The 21,765-nt window shown below is 42.5% G+C and overlaps 1 protein-coding gene across 3 annotated transcripts in view; it reads right to left on the minus strand.

The window, feature by feature from the left end:
• Nucleotides 1-21,765, minus strand: part of KHDRBS2 (KH RNA binding domain containing, signal transduction associated 2) — a 339,999-nt gene that overhangs the window by 117,514 nt on the left and 200,720 nt on the right. For all 3 annotated transcript variants that reach the window (XM_083495875.1, XM_083495874.1, XM_083495873.1), the window contains exons 5-6: nt 10,412-10,539; nt 6,278-6,476 (exon numbers count right to left, since the gene is read on the minus strand). In XM_083495875.1, coding sequence (XP_083352001.1) covers nt 6,278-6,476; nt 10,412-10,539 — 327 coding nt within the window. The remainder of the gene's footprint in view (nt 1-6,277; nt 6,477-10,411; nt 10,540-21,765) is intronic.

A 21,765-nucleotide genomic window follows, 5' to 3' on the forward strand; every position in this document is an offset into this window, starting at 1 on the left:
CCAAAGCAAATAACACAGAAATGCTAGACAAGTAGCTTTTCCACTAGTAGTTTTCCAGAAGTGGCATTTATGCCACGTGAAGGATCACATAAAACATGGAAATGATCAGGCAAGGAAACACTGGGCAAATGGATTAAAGTGTTTTCTGAATACAGCCAAATCCTCCACCCCCCACTCCCCAATATGCACATTTTAAACGTTTTGCCATTCTGATGGGACCTTTTCTAGTAACAGGCAGCCCCTTATTTACTTTGGTTCTATTACAAATCATTATGAGATCTTAAATGAGAATAGCCATCATTAGTGTTAACAAGAATGTTCCAGAGCATTGGACATTTGATTTGTCAATTTACTGCAGGGATTGGGAACATGTGGCTCTTTGGATACTGCAGGTAGACAACTTCCATCATACCAGAAACTCCTGGGCATGCTGCTTGGGACTGATGGGAGTAGAGGCTCACAGGTTCCCCAGTCCTGATTTTCAGGGGCTCAAACCACAGTAAATAGTTCTTTTTTTCCAGTGAAAATAACTCCTATGGCCTTTCACAGACATAAAGTGACATATATGCTGCTGACACGTTAAACTGTTTATATTATAAGCACAAATTCACATAAAATTACAGTGCCCTTCAGATATATCATGCAGCAATTTAGACTCTAAACTAGATGCCTTTTGCATGTTTCACAAAAATACAGTGCTCATTTTTGTCTCAGGGAGGTTTGGGGACTTCTCTGTGATTTTAGGAAGTATGTAGTCAATGGGTGGGTATTCCATCAATGCTAATTGCCTCAGTGTGAGGAAAAGTGAAAATCAACCATCCTGCCGAGTAAACCCAGGAATGTATTCCCACCCACCCACCCAACAGATGTGTTGATGCAATATAGAACAAGAAACTCATCAAAGAGCTCATTTATGTTCCCCCATACCTTAACAGCATACATTAATAAATAAGGTCTCTCAAATTAAATGTGGTTCTCTGTGGTTCATGGTCATGTGCTCAAGTCACTCTTGATTAAAATGTGGGTTTAAAAAGATGCAATTAAGATGCGGCTCACCGCTATCCTCACTCTGAATACTTTTCGTCTAATATCCGTGTACAATGTTATTTCAATTTACCAAATACATGTATTGGTATTTTCAATTCACCAAATACATTATTCACCTTTCTCATTAGTTATAACTGCGACTTATTGGCATTTCCCAGCCCATATAGTCATCTGTTTCATCAGATGTTGGAACGCCCCAGTAACAATAAATGAGGCAGTCAAGAGCCCACACTGGCAGCAGCACTGATGATCCAAATGGCCCCCACCAAGGCTATTTTCTATCTTCTTTTTTGAATTAAAATTTTGTAATTATTTTTATTTAGACCATGGAATGCTTTGTAATTACAGACCACACAGCCTTTTCCTCTTGGTTGTTTTTATTATGGACTTAATAGATTGCATAGCTATATCCTATACTTCTTTCTTGGCAATTGTGATTTTTTTTAAAAAAACCAACAACCTTATTTTAATTTTTTTCTGGAACCTGCTTTTTTGTTGCTAAAATTCAATTAAAATATGGGGGGGGGGGATTACACAGCCCTTTTAGCACCTTGAGATCTCCAGTAGAATTTCTTAATGAAAATTACCTGGGGGAAATATGAGCATGCTGGAGTTTTCCTGTAAATGTACAGCTTATGTCACCATTTGGATCATGGCTCTTCTACCCACAAAGCAGCAACAACATCTGTATCTGAGAAACTATCAAGCGCTGTGGCAACAAATATGCTCTCAAAACCACAACCCAAGTGATATAAGTCAGGCCTCATGAATAGTTCAGTTAGAGGGGATTTCATTTTAAGAAGCTGCCAATATGCTTAAGGCACATATTGTGACCCATGAAGCTGACTACCAACCATGCACTGCAGCTTTTGATAGACAAAACATGTGTTAATACATCTTTGATACTTAAGCAGACATTTAATTCTGTAGCAGTTAAGAGGGCAGAAAACACCCTCACTCATGACTGCATTCTTAAGCACATTTATATAGCAGAAATACCCTACTGAGCACATTGATAACTAATTCAGAGTCAACACATATAGGATTGCATTGCCAAAATTCGTACTTTCTCAGCAGCATATTGACATTAGGATAGCTCATTCTAAATAGGAATACAATTTCAGACAACCAATTCCAAACACCAATGTTGTATTTTGATTACTGAAATATGTATTTTGCCTCCTGGACTGGTATGAGAATGAAAAATGCCTTGTTAGATTATTAAAAGGTTTCACTATCCCAACACCCAGGATATTTGGTGACATTCAGCAAAGTCTTTTCTGCTGGTTTAGCATTACTCACTGGGGTGCAAAGTTAAATCTAAATTTACAGAGGCAATGAGGAATTACGTTCTCCACATGATAACCTACCATCCAGAGCCTTGGCTAGGTGATCTTGCGCCCCTGGCAGAACTGTTGCGCCCGCTACCCATGGACAAATTAGCTCTTCTTTCCGCCTCTCCTTCAACCCCAACCCCCACACATTCAATTCTTCAAGCACTTCACCTTGTAATTAATTCTTTCAAAGAAAATCCAATATTTAATTTTTATGGACATATTTTAAAGCCGATTTTGCGCCTCCCTCGCCTGTGCCCCTGGTGGGGGCCTTCCTCACCAACCCCTGGCTACAGCCCTGCTCCCAGCATTAGTACACTGTTGATGAGTTTATTACTGGGGAGCAAGGCCCATTAAAATCAACAGGGCATCCTGAGCTCTACAAAAATAAGGGCACCATCCAGCCTAAGTTAAGCACATGAAGTCCTATTGATTTCTGTTGGAAAGCTAAGCATGTGCTTAATTATAACTCTAATGGAAATCAATTGAACTTTAAAGTGTTTCGCTATGGTTGGATTGTATAAAAATATAAGGGATAAGCAGCTATTATGTTGGCAGGCTTTAAAACACATTGGTACCTTCGGTTTAAAACAAGAAAACAAACTGCTTCTACCAAGGAGGTTCATGAAAAGCCTGCCTGACTAGGCAAAACTGGTTAAAGAGCTCCACTATGTTAAATGGATCTGATTCATCATATTCCAGATTCTCAGAACTACCTATTGTCCATTAGAATCCACTGTCCCTCATATTAGGCTACTATATCAAGCCCAAGGTGAAAAAAATCTCAATGATTTGCTTTTCAAAAGGCTGCAAGCCTCATCTAGTGGTACCTCGGGTTACAAATGCTTCGGGTTACAAACACCTTGGGTTACAAATTCCGCTAACCCGGAAGTAGTACCTTGGGTTGTGAACTTTGCCCCAGGATGAGAACAGAAATTGTGCTTTGGCGTCACAGGAGGCCCCATTAGCGAAAGCGGGCCTCGGGTTAAGAATGCACCTCTGGAACGAATTAAGTTTGTATCCCGAGGTACCACTGTACACATTTTTCCTTCCTTCAAAAATTTATATGCTGCCTCTCAGTCTTGAAGATGTTCAGAGCTTATTTAAAAGCTTCGTAACTATTTCCTTGACTCATTTTAAACACTGCAACAACATAAAACAAAAATGTGAATTCTTGAACTTTGAAAGATTGATCTATTTGAGAGGGTGCTGAGAAATCTGAGGAGTATTTATAATGTTAGACGAGCAATAGAAAAGAACTCATCCTCTCTAATTCTGGTTTTGGCAGAAATTATTTAAGACGACACCACATTTTATCTTATTTTTTTAAGGGTATGCTTTCCCCATCATGGGTTATCTCTGCTGAAATTTTACAAGGTAGCACAGAAAAATAAAGACAAATGGAATAGTTTAACTAGGTGAACAATTAACAGCAGCCACTGATAAATCCTATTCTTTCATATATCAATTCACCATAGTTAATTTGCTTAACGCAGAATGCGGTCTATAATACCAAGAATCACTCCAAGGGGATCAGAACAGACAAACCTCACGTGGTGTCTGTACACCAGGAAGTAGCATTGGCGTAGGACAAAAGAGTTCACAACAGAATATACCTGTTTAAAATGAAATGATACACTTAGGGATGGCCCAACGCCACAATGATTGTCAAGATCATACTGTGCAAAAACTAGTACAGTGGTACCCCGCAAGACGAACGCCTCGCAAGACGGAAAACCCGCTAGACGAAAGGGTTTTCCGTTTTGGAGGCGCTTCGCAAAACGAATTTCCCTATGGGCTTGCTTCGCAAAACGAAAGCCCATAGGGAAATCTCAGGGACCTCTTTTAAATGCTAGCGGTGGGGAGCAAAGCCTTCCCCCCCCTTCAGAAGAGGTCCAGGAAGGCTGGCGGGGGCCGAAAGGCTTTGCTCCCCAGCGCCAGCATTTTAAAAGCAGTCCGGGATAGCAGGGAAGCGCTTCCCGCTATCCCGGACGGCTTTTGAAGGCAGGAGAGGCATGCCGGCAAGTCTCCGCCAGCAGCGGCACCGCTGCCGCTGTTGGCGGAGCACTCCGCGAAGCCTGCGCGGGCTAATGTCAGCGCGCGCAGGCTTCGGCATGCGGGCAAGTCTCCGCCAGCAGCGGCAGCGGTGCCGCTGCTGGCGGAGCGCTCCGCGAAGCCTGCACGCGCTGACATTAGCGCGCGCAGGCTTCGGCTTGCGGGCAAGTCTCCGCCAGCAGCGGCAACGGTGCCGCTGCTGGTGGCGCTTTCCGCGAAGCCTGCACGCGCTGACATTAGCGCGCGCAGGCTTCGGCTTGCGGGCAAGTCTCCGCCAGCAGCGGCAACGGTGCCGCTGCTGGTGGCGCTTTCCGCGAAGCCTGCACGCGCTGACATTAGCGCGCGCAGGCTTCGGCTTGCGGGCAAGTCTCCGCCAGCAGCGGCAACGGTGCCGCTGCTGGCGGAGCGCTCCGCGAAGCCTGCACGCGCTGACATTAGCGCGCGCAGGCTTCTGCCTGCGGGCAAGTCTCCGCCAGCAGCGGCAACGGTGCCGCTGCTGGCGGAGCGCTCCGCGAAGCCTGCGCGCGCTAATGTCAGCGCGCGCAGGCTTCCGCCTGCGGGCAAGTCTCCGCCAGCAGCGGCAACGGTGCCGCTGCTGGCGGAGCGCTCCGCGAAGCCTGCACGCGCTGACATTAGCGCGCGCAGGCTTCCGCCTGCGGGCAAGTCTCCGCCAGCAGCGGCAACGGTGCCGCTGCTGGCGGAGCGCTCCGCGAAGCCTGCACGCGCTGACATTAGCGCGCGCAGGCTTCCGCCTGCGGGCAAGTCTCCGCCAGCAGCGGCAACGGTGCCGCTGCTGGCGGAGCGCTCCGCGAAGCCTGCACGCGCTGACATTAGCGCGCGCAGGCTTCCGCCTGCGGGCAAGTCTCCGCCAGCAGCGGCAACGGTGCCGCTGCTGGCGGAGCGCTCCGCGAAGCCTGCACGCGCTGACATTAGCGCGCGCAGGCTTCCGCCTGCGGGCAAGTCTCCGCCAGCAGCGGCAACGGTGCCGCTGCTGGCGGAGCGCTCCGCGAAGCCTGCACGCGCTGACATTAGCGCGCGCAGGCTTCGGCTTGCGGGCAAGTCTCCGCCAGCAGCGGCAACGGTGCCGCTGCTGGCGGAGCGCTCCGCGAAGCCTGCGCGCGCTAATGTCAGCGCGCGCAGGCTTCAGCATGCCGGCAGAGGTCCGCGAAGCCTTGGCCGGACAGCTTTTGAAGGCAGGCGGGGGGAGCAAAGACTTTCGCCCCCGCCAGCCTTCAGAAGAGGTCCAGGACCTCTTCTGAAGGCTTGCGGGGGGCAAAAGTCTTTGTCCCCCCTGCCTGCCTTCCCAGGGGCTTTTAAATCGCCCCGGACAGCGGAGAAGTCCTCCGCTGTCCCGGGGCGATTTTAAAATGCCGCCCGCCAGCATTTTAAGATAGCCCCGCACAGCGGAGAAGTCCTCCGCTGTCCCGGGGTTTTTTAAAATGCTGGGGGTGGGAAGAAAAGCCCTTGTCCCCCCCCAGCCTTCAGAAGAGGTCCGGGGACAGACTGTCCCCGGACCTGGTCTGAAGTCGGTTTCCCTAGGAACGCATTAATTGATTTTCAATGCATTCCTATGGGAAACCGTGCATCGCAAGACGAAAAAACCGCAAGACGAAGAGAATTGCGGAACGAATTAATTTCGTCTTGCGAGGCACCACTGTACTGAAATCATACCACCAAATCCATCTTCATGGTACAAATGGTACACTTCACATGCTTGTTTGTGTATCTGATGTGCAATTAACTTGCGAATCAGTGATTGTGAAGACATCAAACATAGCCAACATTTTAAAAAATGTATTTCATTTTGTTCATTTGTTGTTATCAAGAAAACAGGTACTTACATATTCTTCATAGGGTTCATGTGCTGGCGGAGGGGGTGGCCTGTAACCTGGTACTGCTGGAACTCCTCTTGCTCGAGGGGTTGGGACCCCCCTGGCTACAGGGGGGACTGGGAGTACTCCACGCGTCGCAGGCGTTCCTCTTGGTACTTGAGCTCCTCGTCCAGGTGGTGGTGGAGGAGGAATTGCACTCCCACGACCCCTGAGAAGGAATAGAGAAATCTCATTAATGTGAAGACGAGCCCTTAATGCAAAGCTATAAAACAAGCATGGGGAACCTGTGGCCCTCCATATGTTGCTAGACTATGGCTTCCATCATGCTAGCAAGAGGTGATAAGAGTTGGAGTTTAACAACTCCACCCAGAGAGCCATAAGCTGACCACACCTGAAACGAAATCTATCACACATTTTTAGGGTAAGCGTTAATCAACTTATATACGATGCAACAGATTACAGAAACTGAATTTGACACCCCCCCAAAGCACTTGTTTCACCATTAAATTTTCAGCACTGCTCGCATACTTGGCATTTGTTCGCCCTAAATAGAATGATAGTGCCAAATGAAAGGTTTCATGGAATAAAGGCAGTTCAGCTGGGCTATGTTTAGACAGATGGGGAGTGAACAAAGGAGCTGATGTTTGGAAGGAACATTGGTAGGTGACAGATATTAGCTGTTGGACAAGACCTTTCATCAACTATTTCCTCAAATAACCACCTACATAATCTCTATATTATTGTCTTTGCTCAGCTGTGGTTTGTATGCCAGTTGAATCCCTTTTCAGGATCAAGTAGATCAAAAGCAGAATCCAGATTGTCTAATGCCCTCCCCAAAGAGGTTCAGTCAGCTCCCTTTCTCTTGACTTTTTCAGCAGTCTTTTATTTCCATTTGGTTTTTGATCTGTGTTAACCTCCTGCTGGAGCAATGTATTTTTAATCTGACCCAGTTGCTTTATGCCCAACTCATGCTGTTGTTTTAACCATTTAATTGGCAAGTTACACTTGCTTTTATTTTGTTTTCTTTGTTTTCAATTTAGAAGAATCCCGAAAGTCATTTTGGGGGCCAGAAAATAGAGAAGAATTTTTCTAAAATAAATAAATCGCAGTGTGTTGTGAGAAGAAAGTAAGGGAAGAATGCATCATAGAAAAGTAATTGTAGAATGACCAGTTCATTTCAGATTCAGGTAGGTAGCCAGGTAGCCGTGTTGGTCTGACGCAGTCAAAATATATTTTAAAAAATTAAAAAATTGTCCAGTAGCACCTTAGAGACCAACTAAGTTTGTTCTTGGTATAAGCTTTCGTGTACATGCACACATCTTCAGATACACTGAAAGAGAAGTCACCAGACCCTTATATATAGTGGGAGGGTGGGGTGGGGTTTTTCTCAGGAGGGTACCTCCCTCCCACTATATATAAGGGTCTGGTGACTTCTGTTTCAGTGTATCTGAAGAAGTGTGCATGCACACGAAAGCTTATCCCAAGAACACACTTAGTTGGTTTCTAAGGTGCTACTGGACAATTTTTAATTTTTTTTATATAATCCAGTTCATTTCAATATAGGAGAAGGATAAACTAATATATAGGGGGCATGTAGCACTCTGGTGTGAGCTTTCACTCATGTTAGTTACACCAAATTAGTAGAGGAGAATCAGGTTCAAATTTCCCACTCAACCACGAACCTCAGTGGATGATCCTTGGGCCAGTCACCAGCCCACCTCACAGGCTTCATGTGATGATAAAATTGGGACGAGGGGAAAAGAATCATATAAGCCAATCTGAGCTCCTCCCAGGGATGGTAGGACACTTGGACCCAGATGTCATAAACAGAACATTCCCTTTGTAAGCAATGCTTCAATAATGAAAGAACATTTCTAAAACTTTCGTCATGTCATTAATAGTGACATTTCACCTCTGTGAGCTTTGACATATTGGAAATATGGTCATAGCTGTCTGTATGTTCCTTCTGATTTCCCACATATTAAGATATCCTCAACCCAATGCTGTTTTATAAAATACAAGTCAATATTGTTTTGGTTCTCTTTACTTGCTAGTGTGGGTCAGTCTATCTGTTGGGTTTATTTTTAAAATTGTGCTTTCAATTTTGTGACTTTGCAGAAACAGCATGTAGAATACTGACAAGTGTAATAAGCATTCTTATTTGTAGAAACATATATATCTTTTTCAAATGCCTATTCACTTCATTAAGTGATGAATATTCCACCTATATTAATTAACAATCTTAAATTGGAATTATACTACAAGCAGGATACGATAGGTTAATAATAATAATGATAATAATAATAATGTAGCAAAATCTAATGCCTTTATAAATACAGAGATAAAGGCAAGTAGTCAAACTAGCCAAGGAAGGGTTTGTTTTGTAGGAACTCGATTTTAAACCACAGTGGGACTGAAGAATACAATTTAAGGAGACTAGATTCAAACAACCTGATTTGCTCATTCCAGCATTAATGAAAACTGACAGAGAATATTATTTTTCTCTATATAAATAGATCATTGGGAGGGAGAGTGATATCAGAGAGACAGGAGAATTAGGTAATCTCTAGAACAAAGAGAAATGAATTGCATTTAGATAGAACAACAGTAGACGATTATTAACAACCATAGAAGTAATAAGATGGGTTAAGTAACATAACAAAATTTCAAATGAAAGTTTCTGGTTTTATTGAGAGGATTGTGCTTCCTATTCTTGCAATAATGAAGGGCTGAACTTAATAGGTCTATGTAGTTATGTACATGTAGGGAAGGATTGTGATCATACCTGCTAGCCTCACCTCCTGGGCATTCCCACTGCCCATACATTGGACCCCAGATCTACACATCTAAGGATTTTCACGTGTAGTATAAACTGAACCATCTAAATATTGAAATTTATGCATATAGGCTTCTGCGCAGATGTGATATCCAAAGCATGTGCCATGGGAGTGGGACTGGCAGGTGCAGTCACAATTGCTTATGAAGGTAAATGTCTACAAAGGGGGTATCTCATGATGGTTGAAAAGGCAACCATCTGAACCTACAACTTAAAAAAACACCATACAACCAGGATTCATCTCATTCAATATTTTAGAGCACTCGACCAAGAGCTTAAAATTACTTTGAGGTAATAGAAATAACGACAGGAGGACAAACACTTACAGGGGCTTGCAAAACGTAAAATAAAGGTAATGAGTCAGTCTACTGCACACTGCTGCTTTATAAACTCAAGAGATCCATTTGTTAGCCCTGAACGTCTCCTATTAAAATGCACCAGCAGTCAGTTAAGTCCTTCTATGGCAAGTGGAATGACTCCTAAATTAATGTAACATGACATAAAAGTATTTTGTGAAATTGTAACTGGGCCTAGGCAAGGTTCCTTGAATTGCTTCTGATTTTGAGTACGACGTTCGTAACTTATTTAAGGGCCTACTTTAACAAAGCAGTTCTTTAAAGTCTCTGTGAAAAGCAATACCCTACCAAACAGGAAGGCTTTAAGTTGTATGGATTTAGCCAGGGGTACTCAGTTTTGTTTACATATGAACCCCCAATCTGTCACTTAAAACCCTGGGACTTAAGCCATAACTAACTTGCATATTGGTCTGGAATTTAGTCACAGCAGTCATTAGTTCACTCTCAAACCTATTTTAAATTCCCTTATATTTCAATGGCAGTTAAAAGTTCAGTGAAAAGGTTTGTTTGAAAGAAAACATAGAAAGAAAACTCCCATATTTTTTCCCCTGTCAATCTTTCTGACTGAGGTGTAGGGAACTTTGCATTTCCTTGTGGGCAACCTTCCAGCAACATATACTAGTGATGTGTGGTGCCAGATGTAAAAGTGGGCAAAAGAATGGACATGAATCTTACATTTGCAGGGGAGGCTACATTCCAGTCATGCAAAAGCCATGCAAAAACCTCCACCCTCCTTGAAGTAAGCAAGAGGCAATATGTGTTCCAGAACACATTCCAGACAGGCAGAAGCACTTAAGGATATGTGGCCCATGAAGGTCAATTTGGTCCCCAAGTCTGAGATTCTGCAGCTTATCCAAATTGTGGTCGATTTAAATAACACCATCTGTACCTAGAGTCGCAGCTACTGTTTACCTGTTAACGTGGTTGTAAAGAAGAGCAAACGCAACTGACCTTGAAGGGGCTGCAGGAGGAACCCGGATCCCTCTTCCCCGCATGGCTCGTCCACGAGCTGACTCTTCTGAACCATTTAGATATGATAATTCTCTTAATTGCTCTTGACGGATTTCATCATTATAGTCCTGGAAAAGAGTAGGCAGAAGAACATCCTGTCATCTGTATAACTTGGGTCACTTTTGATTTCAAAATAATTAGACATACATATATATGGGAGGGACACGGGTGGCGCTGTGGGTTAAACCACAGAGCCTAGGACTTGCTGATCAAAAGGTCGGCGGTTCGAATCTCTGCGACGGGGTGAGCTCCCGTTGCTTGTTCCCTGCTCCTGCCAACCTAGCAGTTCGAAAGCATGTCAAAGTGCAAGTAGATAAATAGGAACCGCTCTGGCGGGAAGGTAAACAGCGTTTCCGTGCACTGCTCTGGTTCACCAGAAGCGGCTTAGTCATGTTGGCCACGTGACCTGGAAGCCGTCTGCGGACAAACGCCAGCTCCCTCGGCCCATAGAGCGAGATGAGCGCCGCAACCCCAGAGTCGGTCACAACTGGACCTAATGGTCAGGGGCGCCTTTACCTATATATATAGGCTTAAATGAATCTTTTTTTAATAAGAAGAGTGTTTTGTTTCGTTCTTGGGGGGAAAATCCTAAATATTTTACATGGATACATTATTCAAATATATGCAGTGCACTATGAACCAATAAATGTTATTGCTTATCGCATTATACTAAGCACATTCACACCCATAGATGTTCAATTGAGCTGAATACACCTTGCTCCTTAACCGGTGTGCTTAAGATTTCAGCCTTAAACCTACCTTGTCTGCGCATATGGAAACCATGTGCAGACACCTAGTATAAACAGTCATCTAGTTGAGAAAACAATCCATGGAGAATAGGATGGAACTGTATTCACTGATTCTACCTTTGACCTCCACATGTTCAAGGTCATGATTGCCAAGGGTGCTATGCTTATACACCCAAATCCAAGTAATCAATCCTTTGTGCAATCAACATCCTACAAAAGTGGAGTGTACAAAAATGGAGAGTATGGATCATACCAAGGAGCTTATACACATTTAGAGTATGCACATATGCCTCAGTGCAAATAGGAACTTCTATGTGCAAAGGCTGGTAGTGGACGTAGGGTCAGTATGTATGATCCTATGCCTCCCCTTCTCCTTTAGAACACTCCTTTACGAAGCTGTTACTTGGACCTAGGAGAAAGCCTAATCTATACTGTGAAAGAACTAACAGGATATTTTAGTAGCAATGAACCTAATGATCTTTGACCATTTGTGTTGTCAAATAATCGTCTTCATCACAGAGCCACAAATGTCTTCAAAATGGGAGTTTCTGCCTTCAAGCCTTAAAAACTGCATTAATTTGGAAAATATTACACAGTGAAGTCGCATCAGACACAGCCTTCCAAATAAAATCTCAGTGCACTAATTCCAGAGCACTCTGTGTACTTCTTCTGAACCAGTAAGCAGAAAACTGAACCAACATTTCTTCTGAATCTGATAACAGAATTACATAAGATGCCCACCAGAGAAAATGTGTAGTAATTCTACAGCAGTCATTTTAAAAAAATGTGCATTAACACCACTCTCTTATGTCTGCTGCTGTACTGTAAAGACTCTAATGCATTTGGTGGCTTTCAGGTAGGAAAACAGCACACCAGATTAATTAAGCCTTCCAAAAAAAAAGGAAGGAGTAAAATTCCTCTTTGCAACCTCTAAGACAAAGAAAGCAAAAATAGAGAATGCTCCAGTGGCAGAAAGACCAGTCTGGTTTCAAAAGCGACACCTTTGTTGCATTAAGAAAAAAAGCACCACAGTCATTTGTTTACACAGCACTGTAGCTTACAGTGACAGTTTGCTATAGATTTGTAATAGCACTACCTACACAGTTATAAAAAAGGAGAAAAATGTATATCAAAGTGGTTTCATTTTGCCGTAATCACAAAAAGACAGGGGAATATTCTCTGATGTATTGAGCCCCAAGGCATGCTACTAGAAAGGCATCCCAAAGGGCTTTTTAGCTTATATGTGATGTTTCTGCACACAGAATTCTTCCTTTGAGCTATCATTCCCCATGGGTTGCATCCCATGTTATTTGTTCTTCATAATTAGGAGAGGTTTAATTCTAATATCAAACTAAGAGCTGGCCTGCAGATTTTGCTTATCAAAGAGAAATGCCTTCACATTAGTTCCCATTCCTGCCTATAGCTGCAGTAAACAAATCTTCTGTCCTATGAAATGGGGAATCTGATGAAGAGCTGGCATGGAGATATCCAATGCTGTGAGGGAACAAAATGAAGTACCACAGAAATCAAGAAGTACAGCTGACAATAGGCTTCTCTCAGTCCACAGACGTAGAGGTGTCATTGAGAAACTTGGTATTTCTGGATGTTTTATGTGAGACTCTGCGATAATGAGATCTAGTAACACCAAATAAGAAGGCAGAAAGTGTATCACCTATAATAGTTATGGAACCTTGTCTCTGTTGGGAACTTATTTAGGGACCAAGCCATTTAGAATTCAGGTCACTGAATATGTGATGTCTGATCTCCTTGAAGAAGAATTGAAAGAAGTCAGTGGACCAGCCTCCCACTGGAAAACTAGATTGCCTCCAGCTTCCAGAGAAGGTTGAGGGGTTGCTTTTTAACTCCCATCTTGTTTTTCTTTCTTTCTCCCACCTGCCAGAAAAAGTGCCCCCCCAGTGCCAGATAGAAGAAGGGCCCCCAGCAGGTTATGCCCTCTACTATTGCCTTTCTTTCAAGGTGACCCATTTGGCTCTGAGGTGGATTCCTGCAAGGGTCAGCTACCAAGTCTCAGTCCAGTCCACATGCCTCTTGCACTCCCAGTGACTCTGACTGTCAGTATAGCATGACGACAGATCAGTATAACTATTATATAGTGAGAAATGCATTTTTTTTTTTAGTTTTTAGAAATATATAATTAGGCTTTTACAATTTGTGACCCAACAAGAGAATACAGGCCAATATCAATGCATTGTGCCAGCAATTTTATCCTGCCCTTTTTGCTTTTAGTAACTCCCAGAAAGCAGCAAAAATGGATGAAACTGAGAGAGTGCCCAGCATGCTGGTAGGATAACAAGGTCTTATTTAAAAAGAACTGGTTAAATACACTATTTGAACTGTCAATCTATTTATAGTGGGAATAACAAAGATAGACAACTGTATGCAAACAGAGAAAGAGAAAAAGAGTGTGTGTGTGCGTGTAGTTATGGAGTTGAAATATTTCATTTTTATAATTGCAAACATTTATCATATGTGCTCTATTTGGCATGTAATGAAACTGCAATCTTCTAAACCTGAAGTCTGCAATTTTAGATTACAAAGCTCACTCCAACTCTTTCATTAATCTGGAAGACAACATTAAATGAATCTTTCATAACTATTACGAGTCATACCAGAAATGGAGCTGCATTTCTGAAGGCAGCTGAATGCAGAGCCTTGCACTGGAGCTGGATGCGGTGCTCCTAAGACTTCCAATAACACAGAGATTGCAAGTCAGATGGAAGCTACACAGGAATAGCAATGAAGACAGAAAATGTGCCATAGAATTTGGTATGAGCAAACACTGGGTCGTTTGCACAAGCTCAAAAACAAGCTTCTTTCTCTAATGTGTTAAGCTACGTCCTCAAAGCGATCAATTATGGACGGTTCAAGTTAACGAACAGTAGTTAGTTCGCTGGGTAGAAAGAAGTAGACAGCACAGTTTGCATGGCTGCACTTTACAGCAGTCGACGCTCCTACGCAGTCTCTTTCCATGGGTTTCCTCCAGACTTGCCCATTCTTGGGTAAGGTTTTATATACGTACAGTGGTACCTCGGGCAAAAAACTTAATTCATTCCGGAGGTCCATTCTTAACCTGAAACTGTTCTTAACCTGAGGTACCACTTTAGCTAATGGGGCCTCCCGCTGCCACCGCACGATTTCTGTTCTCATCCTGAGGTAAAGTTCTTAACCTGAGGTACTATTTCTGGGTTAGCAGAGTCTGTAACCTGAAGCGTCTGTAACCCGAGGTACCACTGTACAGTTGCTCCCAGGTTTTTTCCTATAAAAATAGGTGCCGGTACTCACCATGAAGTTGTTACAGTAAGTGCCACAGTTTTCAACAACCAAAAAGGGGGTGCCGGTACTGCATACCCTTGAGTACTCCCAGAAAAAAACAACTGGTTGCTCCCTTGTATTCTTATGCATAGAAAGGAAAATACACACACAGAGAGAGAGAGACTGAATCAAGTGAGACTCAAGCATATTAATTGGAGAGGGTGTCTGTGAGAACCACTTATAATGCTCAAACCACACACACACCTACACACACACACACACCTGTTAGTCTTTAAAGTGCCACATGACAGAGGTGTGCAGGCAATTAGGTTCAGGGTTTCTTTGCTGACTAAGTAAAATGGCTTCCAGTAGCACCTAAAAGACCAACTAAGTTAGTTCTTGGTATGAGCTTGGTATTTTTTTATTTTGACTATGGCAGACCAACACGGCTACCTATCTGTAAGTAAAATGGATTCACTTTCCTCTTTGGAGGAGGCTGTCCCTTGAACTTTCTTACCTTAAGAGATGATCCAGTGGTTTGTATTATTGTACGTTTTCTAAAAACTCTGTCACTTCACAGTTTCCGCTGCCCTGTGCCAGCCCTTACAAGCCATTTTTGTGGGCCATAAGCCACCAAAATCAGCCTTACGTTACAATGCTGCATAGTAGAATGTTGCCTGTGAAGTTTCGAACAGCTCTGCTTTGTTGGTTTAAGTAGAGCCACATAGGATTTTTTTAAAAATGCAATTTATTTATTTTTTAAAATCCTGCACTGCAAAGCTAAGTGAACATGAAAATTCATAGATCTTCAGTGCTTTGAAGCCTGATCTCTTGCAGAGCCCCTGGACCTTAAGAAACATGCATAAACATCTATTCTGTACAAAAAGTATAGAAAAAACAGCAACAGAGCTCTCTGTGACTTTATAAGGGTCCTGCTTGCAATTGGGATAGCGACAAAATATAAAATGGAAAGTAGACCAAGACATTCAGTAGTAGAAATGGGCTTCACATTCTGCTAGTTCCACATACTGTTCCCTTTGTGCTGTTGGGGTTTCAATACTTTTCCTGCTTCTTTTTTCCTATTGCTTGTGGTGGATGTTTTACTTTGGTTGCTTTTAATTGTTTTATTTTGCTATAAACTGCCCCATATACAATTGTAGGTGCTGGTGACTATGTCATCAAAAAAGGCCCTGCTGTAAGTGCACCGTTTTTAAAATTTTAAATTGAAAGTATATCTGAAATTGTAAGTGGCTGAGTGGCATCATCCACATTTTCAAAGCTCAAGGCACAGAGAAGGGATCTAAGCAAGTCTGTTCTTTGCTGTGATTCAGCTGAATGCATGTCAGATTTGAAATGCAAGTTCAAGTGCATCTCCTCTTGAAAGCGATACCGTGCAGATAAACATCTTATCAGAATTTGCATTAAAACATTGATGTTATTTACCTGTAGTGTATTGCTTTGAAAGGGAAACATTCTGGAATGTACAGTTCAATGCAATTGCATTGATTGGAGGTTTTGTGAATCATCAAAAGGTTGAGGCTAGAACCCTTCTTCCTCCCCCTGCCCTCAGTTTTCAAGTTTCATTGAAACCTCCCAATGGAAAAGAGAGAGGGAGGTCTGGGACAATGCAAACCTTGATGCTTTAATGCTAAACACTGTGTGGTGTTGTTTTTTGAGATTACGATCATGCACACAAGCAGCTCAATATTCCATTTAGATAATGAAAAGCATACATAAGCATAAGTGGACAGCTATGTTTAGAGCCTCACTTAACTTCCTACTCATGCGCATTTATGCTCTCTGTTATCTAAACTTTAGATTCTAACTGAAACATTGAGAGAGCCATGCTCATTATCACATCCAGTTCTGGAGTTTCGTGCACACAATGAACTTGCACATAAGCATAGCTGGAAGCAAAAAAGATTCATGAGAATAAATTGCAGAGATGGAAAGCTCTGGCAAGAACAAGTTGTGCATACACACTGTTATTCCTAAAGTATGGCTATCCAAACCAGAGGAATGGCAGAGAGGCAAATGCATAGATGCTGCTCTGTAACATGGACAATATATATCAAGTACAGATGGAAATTTGGAGAAGACATTTGAAAGCATCTCTACATGTGAATAGGTTTTTATTAACATACACCTCTGGTTACAAACTTAATTCGTTCCGGAGGTCCATTCTTAAGCTGAAACTGTTTGTATCCTGAGGCGCGCTTTTGCTAATGGGGCCTCCTGCTGGGCAAAGTTTGCAACCAGGAGCAGTTACTTCCGGGTTAGCGGAGCTCGTAACCTGAAGCGTTCGTAACCAGATGCATTCATAACCAGAGGTACCACTGTACATTCTCCTTAAAATGAAACAGTTATTCTGCTGAAAACTGTTTTAAAATTATGGATATAATATATGATATCAATCCTACACACGAATACTCAGAATGAAGTCCTGCTGTGTTCAGTTGAGTTTACTCCCAAGTAAGGTAGAGGAATAAGGTTAAGGTAAAATAAGGTAAGTGTATTTACATGCATGTATGGGGGTGTGTGTGTTTGAAAACGGACACTTCACTAGTCACTGCACATATGAAAATCTTAATTTCCTTCATTCAAATCCACTGCTTAAGTATGAATTATTGTCTGTTGCAATGTTAAGCTCAATAGTCTCTCATGTAGTAGCCGCAAAATTAATGAACTTCGCATGCATGCCGGTGAAGAATAAATGACTTGAGAAAACTGAACTTCATTTTCACATTTCAAACAGTTAAGACAATCAATCTAACTAGAACAAGCAATGAAAAGTTTGTAAGAATGCACCATCCTGTTACCTTTTTTTTTGTTTGTTTTGACCGGGGTGTGTGTGTGTGTTTACCTACTTGTTGTCATTTCTTTCACCATAGAGATCAATAGGGCAATTCTGAATCAGTGCTATAGTGCTAAGTTAAAATTCCAGGTGCTGCAATTTTAATAGCTACAGAGGGTTTATAGTATAAAATGGTAAGTACCCAGATACCTGGGATGTTTGGGGAGTATGGGGAGGTGTATTACCTCTGGTGGGGGACATGTCATGCTCCTCCTGGGGTAGTTTGTCCAGCTTTGGTCCCATCCCCCGTCCCCCGGACTCAGTTCTCACCTGTGGCTCCTAGAAGCTGTCAGCATGTGACAACGGCACATTCTGAGAAACTGCTTCGACTGGCAGGCTAAATAAACTAGGCGACGGTAGCCAATGGGTCTCAAAGCCTCAGTGAGTTAAGAACTTCCTGTTTTATGTGAAGACTGGGTCTGGTGGATTGAGTGGACAAGAATAATAGTGGGTCCAATGGTCAAAAAGGTGTTTTCTGCATGTGCTGTAAGGAGACGTGAGGGGCAGATGGGGCGCATCCAGAGATCTGCTGTTAGTCAGTGTGCAGTATACTGAGATAGGTGGACAAATGGTCTTACTCAGTACAAGGCAGAGTCTGGTGTTCATACTGTAAATATGTTCATTTATGTGTTTGTAGAGCTAAAGAAGTCTGGATGGAATGGCTCAGTGAAGTGGCGGGAACTGTAAGACCACCACTTCCTATAGGCAACAATGCCACTGCTGACAAACTCAGTTAGCGGTGAGGAGGAGGAGGAGCAGTCTCATAGTAGAATCAGAGTTAGTTATCTAGTCCAACTTCCTGCTGGCAGAGGAAACTGACTGCTACAGGATACTGATAGATGATAACCCAACTCTGCTTAAATCTTCTAACAAAGGATAGTTCAGCACCTTTGAAAGCAGTCTGTTCCACTGTCAAACAGCTCGTACATTCAGAAAGTTCTTCCTATTTGTCTACTTAGAATATAGATAACTTATATACCACTTGACTTTTTAGAGCTAAATCTCTAAGCGGCTTACAAGCATCACAAAATATTACAAATAAAAATCAGAATAACAAATACACTATTAAAAAGGAAACCACCCGTAAGTTGAAACAACACAGTTGACAGCTGAATAGTATAATCCCCCTAAACCTCAAAAAAGGACTGAAGGGGGGGGGTTGAGATCAAAATGAATCACTTTTGGGAAGGTATCACAAAAATTTTAATCTAAACACATTTGGGTCTGGCCCTAACTTCTAGAGCAAGAGAAAACAAATCTGACCCATAATTGATGTGACAGCCTTTCAAACATTTGAAGATAGCTATCCTATGACCACAATATATCTAAATGAGTACCCGAGAGTGGAGGGCAGTTGTTGTGTGTTGATTCCAAGCAGTCTACAACCAGGTGACATCCCAGTGCAATAAATAGAGCCCTCTTTGCTGTACATCTTAAGGAAAACCAGTATCTCGTTTTTATTTTGTTTATTGTTGGCAGCACAATAAATCTAAAATGTGCAAGAAAGGCAACAATACGTGCCCATTATCTCTAGGCAGTTTGCAGGCTGAATGAGAATGTCTTCCAGGTAACAGAAGCCCAGAAATGTCTACTGGCAGAGTGCAGAGAGGCATAAACCATGATCATGAATACCTCCTTCTGAGGTTAAATGACAGCTGAGGGAAATCTGTCAGTGTGCCACGGACAAGGCTAGCCAAATATAGATGTCATTTTTCTCTTTCAATGTGCTCAATTAAATCTGTCTGGCATCATCGGCTGGGGGTGGAGGGTAGGGTGGAGGGTGTTGAAGTTTCCAATACACCAGCGGGGGGAGGGGGGGAGGTCTCACTCCCTAATAGCTAAAGAGGGCTTACTGCATTCTGTTTCTGAACACTGCTGCATTGTACTGACAGCCAGAAAGTCTAATTCTAGTGTGTGTAAGTGTGTGTGTGTGTGTGTGTGTGTGTATAATGAAAAATAGTTTTATAACCTGTTCTGTCCAGATGGTATCTTATGATGGATAAATTAAATAGGATTCATTAAAAAAATGGAAATGCCACTTCTCTAGATTGTGATTGTTGTTCGAGCTCCAAACCACCACAAGCACTATTTTGTGCACTTCCTGCAGAATAAATAGCATTTAATTAAATGGGACCTACTTTTGAGTAAACAACTCATAGAATCAGGCTACCCACATGTAGGATCAAAATTAGATGAATAGGAGAGAAACTGCTGGCTTCCATCAGAATATTGACGGAAACATATTCTGGTTTCTGCAGTCTATCAGTAGCCTTATATGTACACAAATTGGGATGCGGTTTAGGGTAAGGGGAGAGGAATGGACAAATGAGATGAGTTAGTATTCCAAAAAATGAAGAAATACACCAGGGAAAAATCCTTTGTTCATGAATAAGTAATGCATTCATTGTGCTTTGATGACAATTAGTATACTAATTTAACTGTTTTATGAGGGAACTTGCTGCTTTGTTCCAGTCTATCTCCCCCTCTTGTATACTGTATAGTGCTGTGATCTAAATTGCTAAGCCATTTAACAGCAAGTGCTGATGTGGAAAATTTAATATATTACTCTGATGGAAACTATGGCATGGGCACCCTTTTGGATATTGCAAACTGTCTCCTAAAACAGATGTTGGGTAATGAATTTCCTGGATTAAGGCAGCCAACTGTTGAAACACTTATAGTAAGTTAGTTTAGTAGGTGTAAATGTTGATAACCTACATTATTTATATTTAAGATGCTATTCCCAAGAGGTTTTTAAGAACCTGGAGCCACAGCAACACATTCCACTAGTGTAATAGGGCATTTTGCTGCTTTTTCCTTCCATGTGCCCAGTGGCGTAGCGTGGGGGGTGCAGGGGGGGCCGGCCGCACCGGGCGCAACATCTGGGGGTTAGGGTTAGGGGGCGCATATCCACGGGTTAGGGGGAGCATATCCATGGGTTAGGGGGCGCAAATTACTTGCCTTGCCCCGGGTGCTGACAACCCACGCTACGCCACTGCATGTGCCACCCCAATAAAGACTAGGGGGAGTCAGAACAGTGTGGCAGAGAGGAGAAATAATTCCATCTGGCAAGCAAGAATGTTAGTACTGATTAAACTACTACATTAGTGTGACATTAAATTCCAGCCAATGTGTGAACCCTTGTTTCCAAATTTGGGTAAGGTGTGCATTTTCAGCCCTGAAGAAATAACTTTATAGCTTCGTGAAGTTCAGTAGTTCCCTCCCAGCTACTTCCTTCAACAAATCAAGTAGGCCCAATGTTTAAATAAAGATTGCTTATAAAGAGAGTGCCAAATGTTAGATAGCTATCAAAGCCTCTAAAAATTCCAGAGCACGAAATAAACCTTTCAACATAATAAAAAAGCAGAAAACACATCCCTTTTGGAGGAAGGGGGGAGATGCAGTGCTGTCCCTCTGCTTAAGTTGCTATAGCTTGAATAATACAAAATTCATTTTTCTTAGAGCGTCATGGGTAGTGAAAGATAAATTAGTTCGAGGAGTTCAAGGTGCTACAGCAGCCTTTAAACTTTGATGCCTTTAGGCAAACTTAAATGCCAGATGATTTCTTTAGAAGAAAGTTAAGAATCACAGCAGCACATTTTTTATATATCTTTATAAATGCACTTCTATATTAAAAGTTTTTCCAGCTATACTTACAAAATGCTAATTTTAGAACCACAACTGCAACAGTAACTTGCTGATTATCAGAAATTGACATTGTTGCTCCATATGACTATAAAGAGACTGAACCTGTGTCCTCAAGGCAATCCATTTAGGTGTAAACTTTCATAGGCTGAATAATTTATTTATTATTTTGACAGTTTTCTATACTGCTTAAGTACAGTTGTCTCTAGAGACTTCCTACAAGAAAATAATAAGTTAAAACAATAAACAAATAATTCAATTAAAAAAGAATTTAAAAAGTCTTCAGCATTTGCTGGAAGCTCAAGTGGGAGGGGGACTGTCTGACCTCAACTGGAAAGGCGTTCCATAAAATTTGGCCTATGATACTGGATGCACAGCTCCTGGTGCCCCACTAACAGTGACTCCCCTGAAGACCACAGTGATCAGATATACGGGAGAGCAGGGATCTAAGGTATCAGGTGGTTCCTGAAGAATCCCAAATCCAAGTTGTTAAGGGCACTGAATAATCAATGCAAGAACTTTTAACCTGGCCCAATAGTGTATAGTGCTGAAGCTATGTGCTAATGAAATTCTGTCCACATCAACAGCTGGAGTCTCCAGATCTGGTCGCAGGGTAGCTCCACACAGAGTTAATAGCAACAATCAAGAGTGTTTGCACTTTGGTAGCTTTAGCATAAGGGCAGTTCAAAATGGTAGTACTGTATGTACAATTTGTCGCAGCTTTCAGCCCCCCTCCCCAAACTCTCTATCCCTGATGTATACTAGTCTGCATT

The sequence above is a fragment of the Podarcis liolepis genome, assembly GCF_965112155.1.
Source record: "Podarcis liolepis genome assembly, chromosome: 3".
Classification (NCBI taxonomy): Eukaryota; Metazoa; Chordata; class Lepidosauria; order Squamata; family Lacertidae; genus Podarcis; species Podarcis liolepis.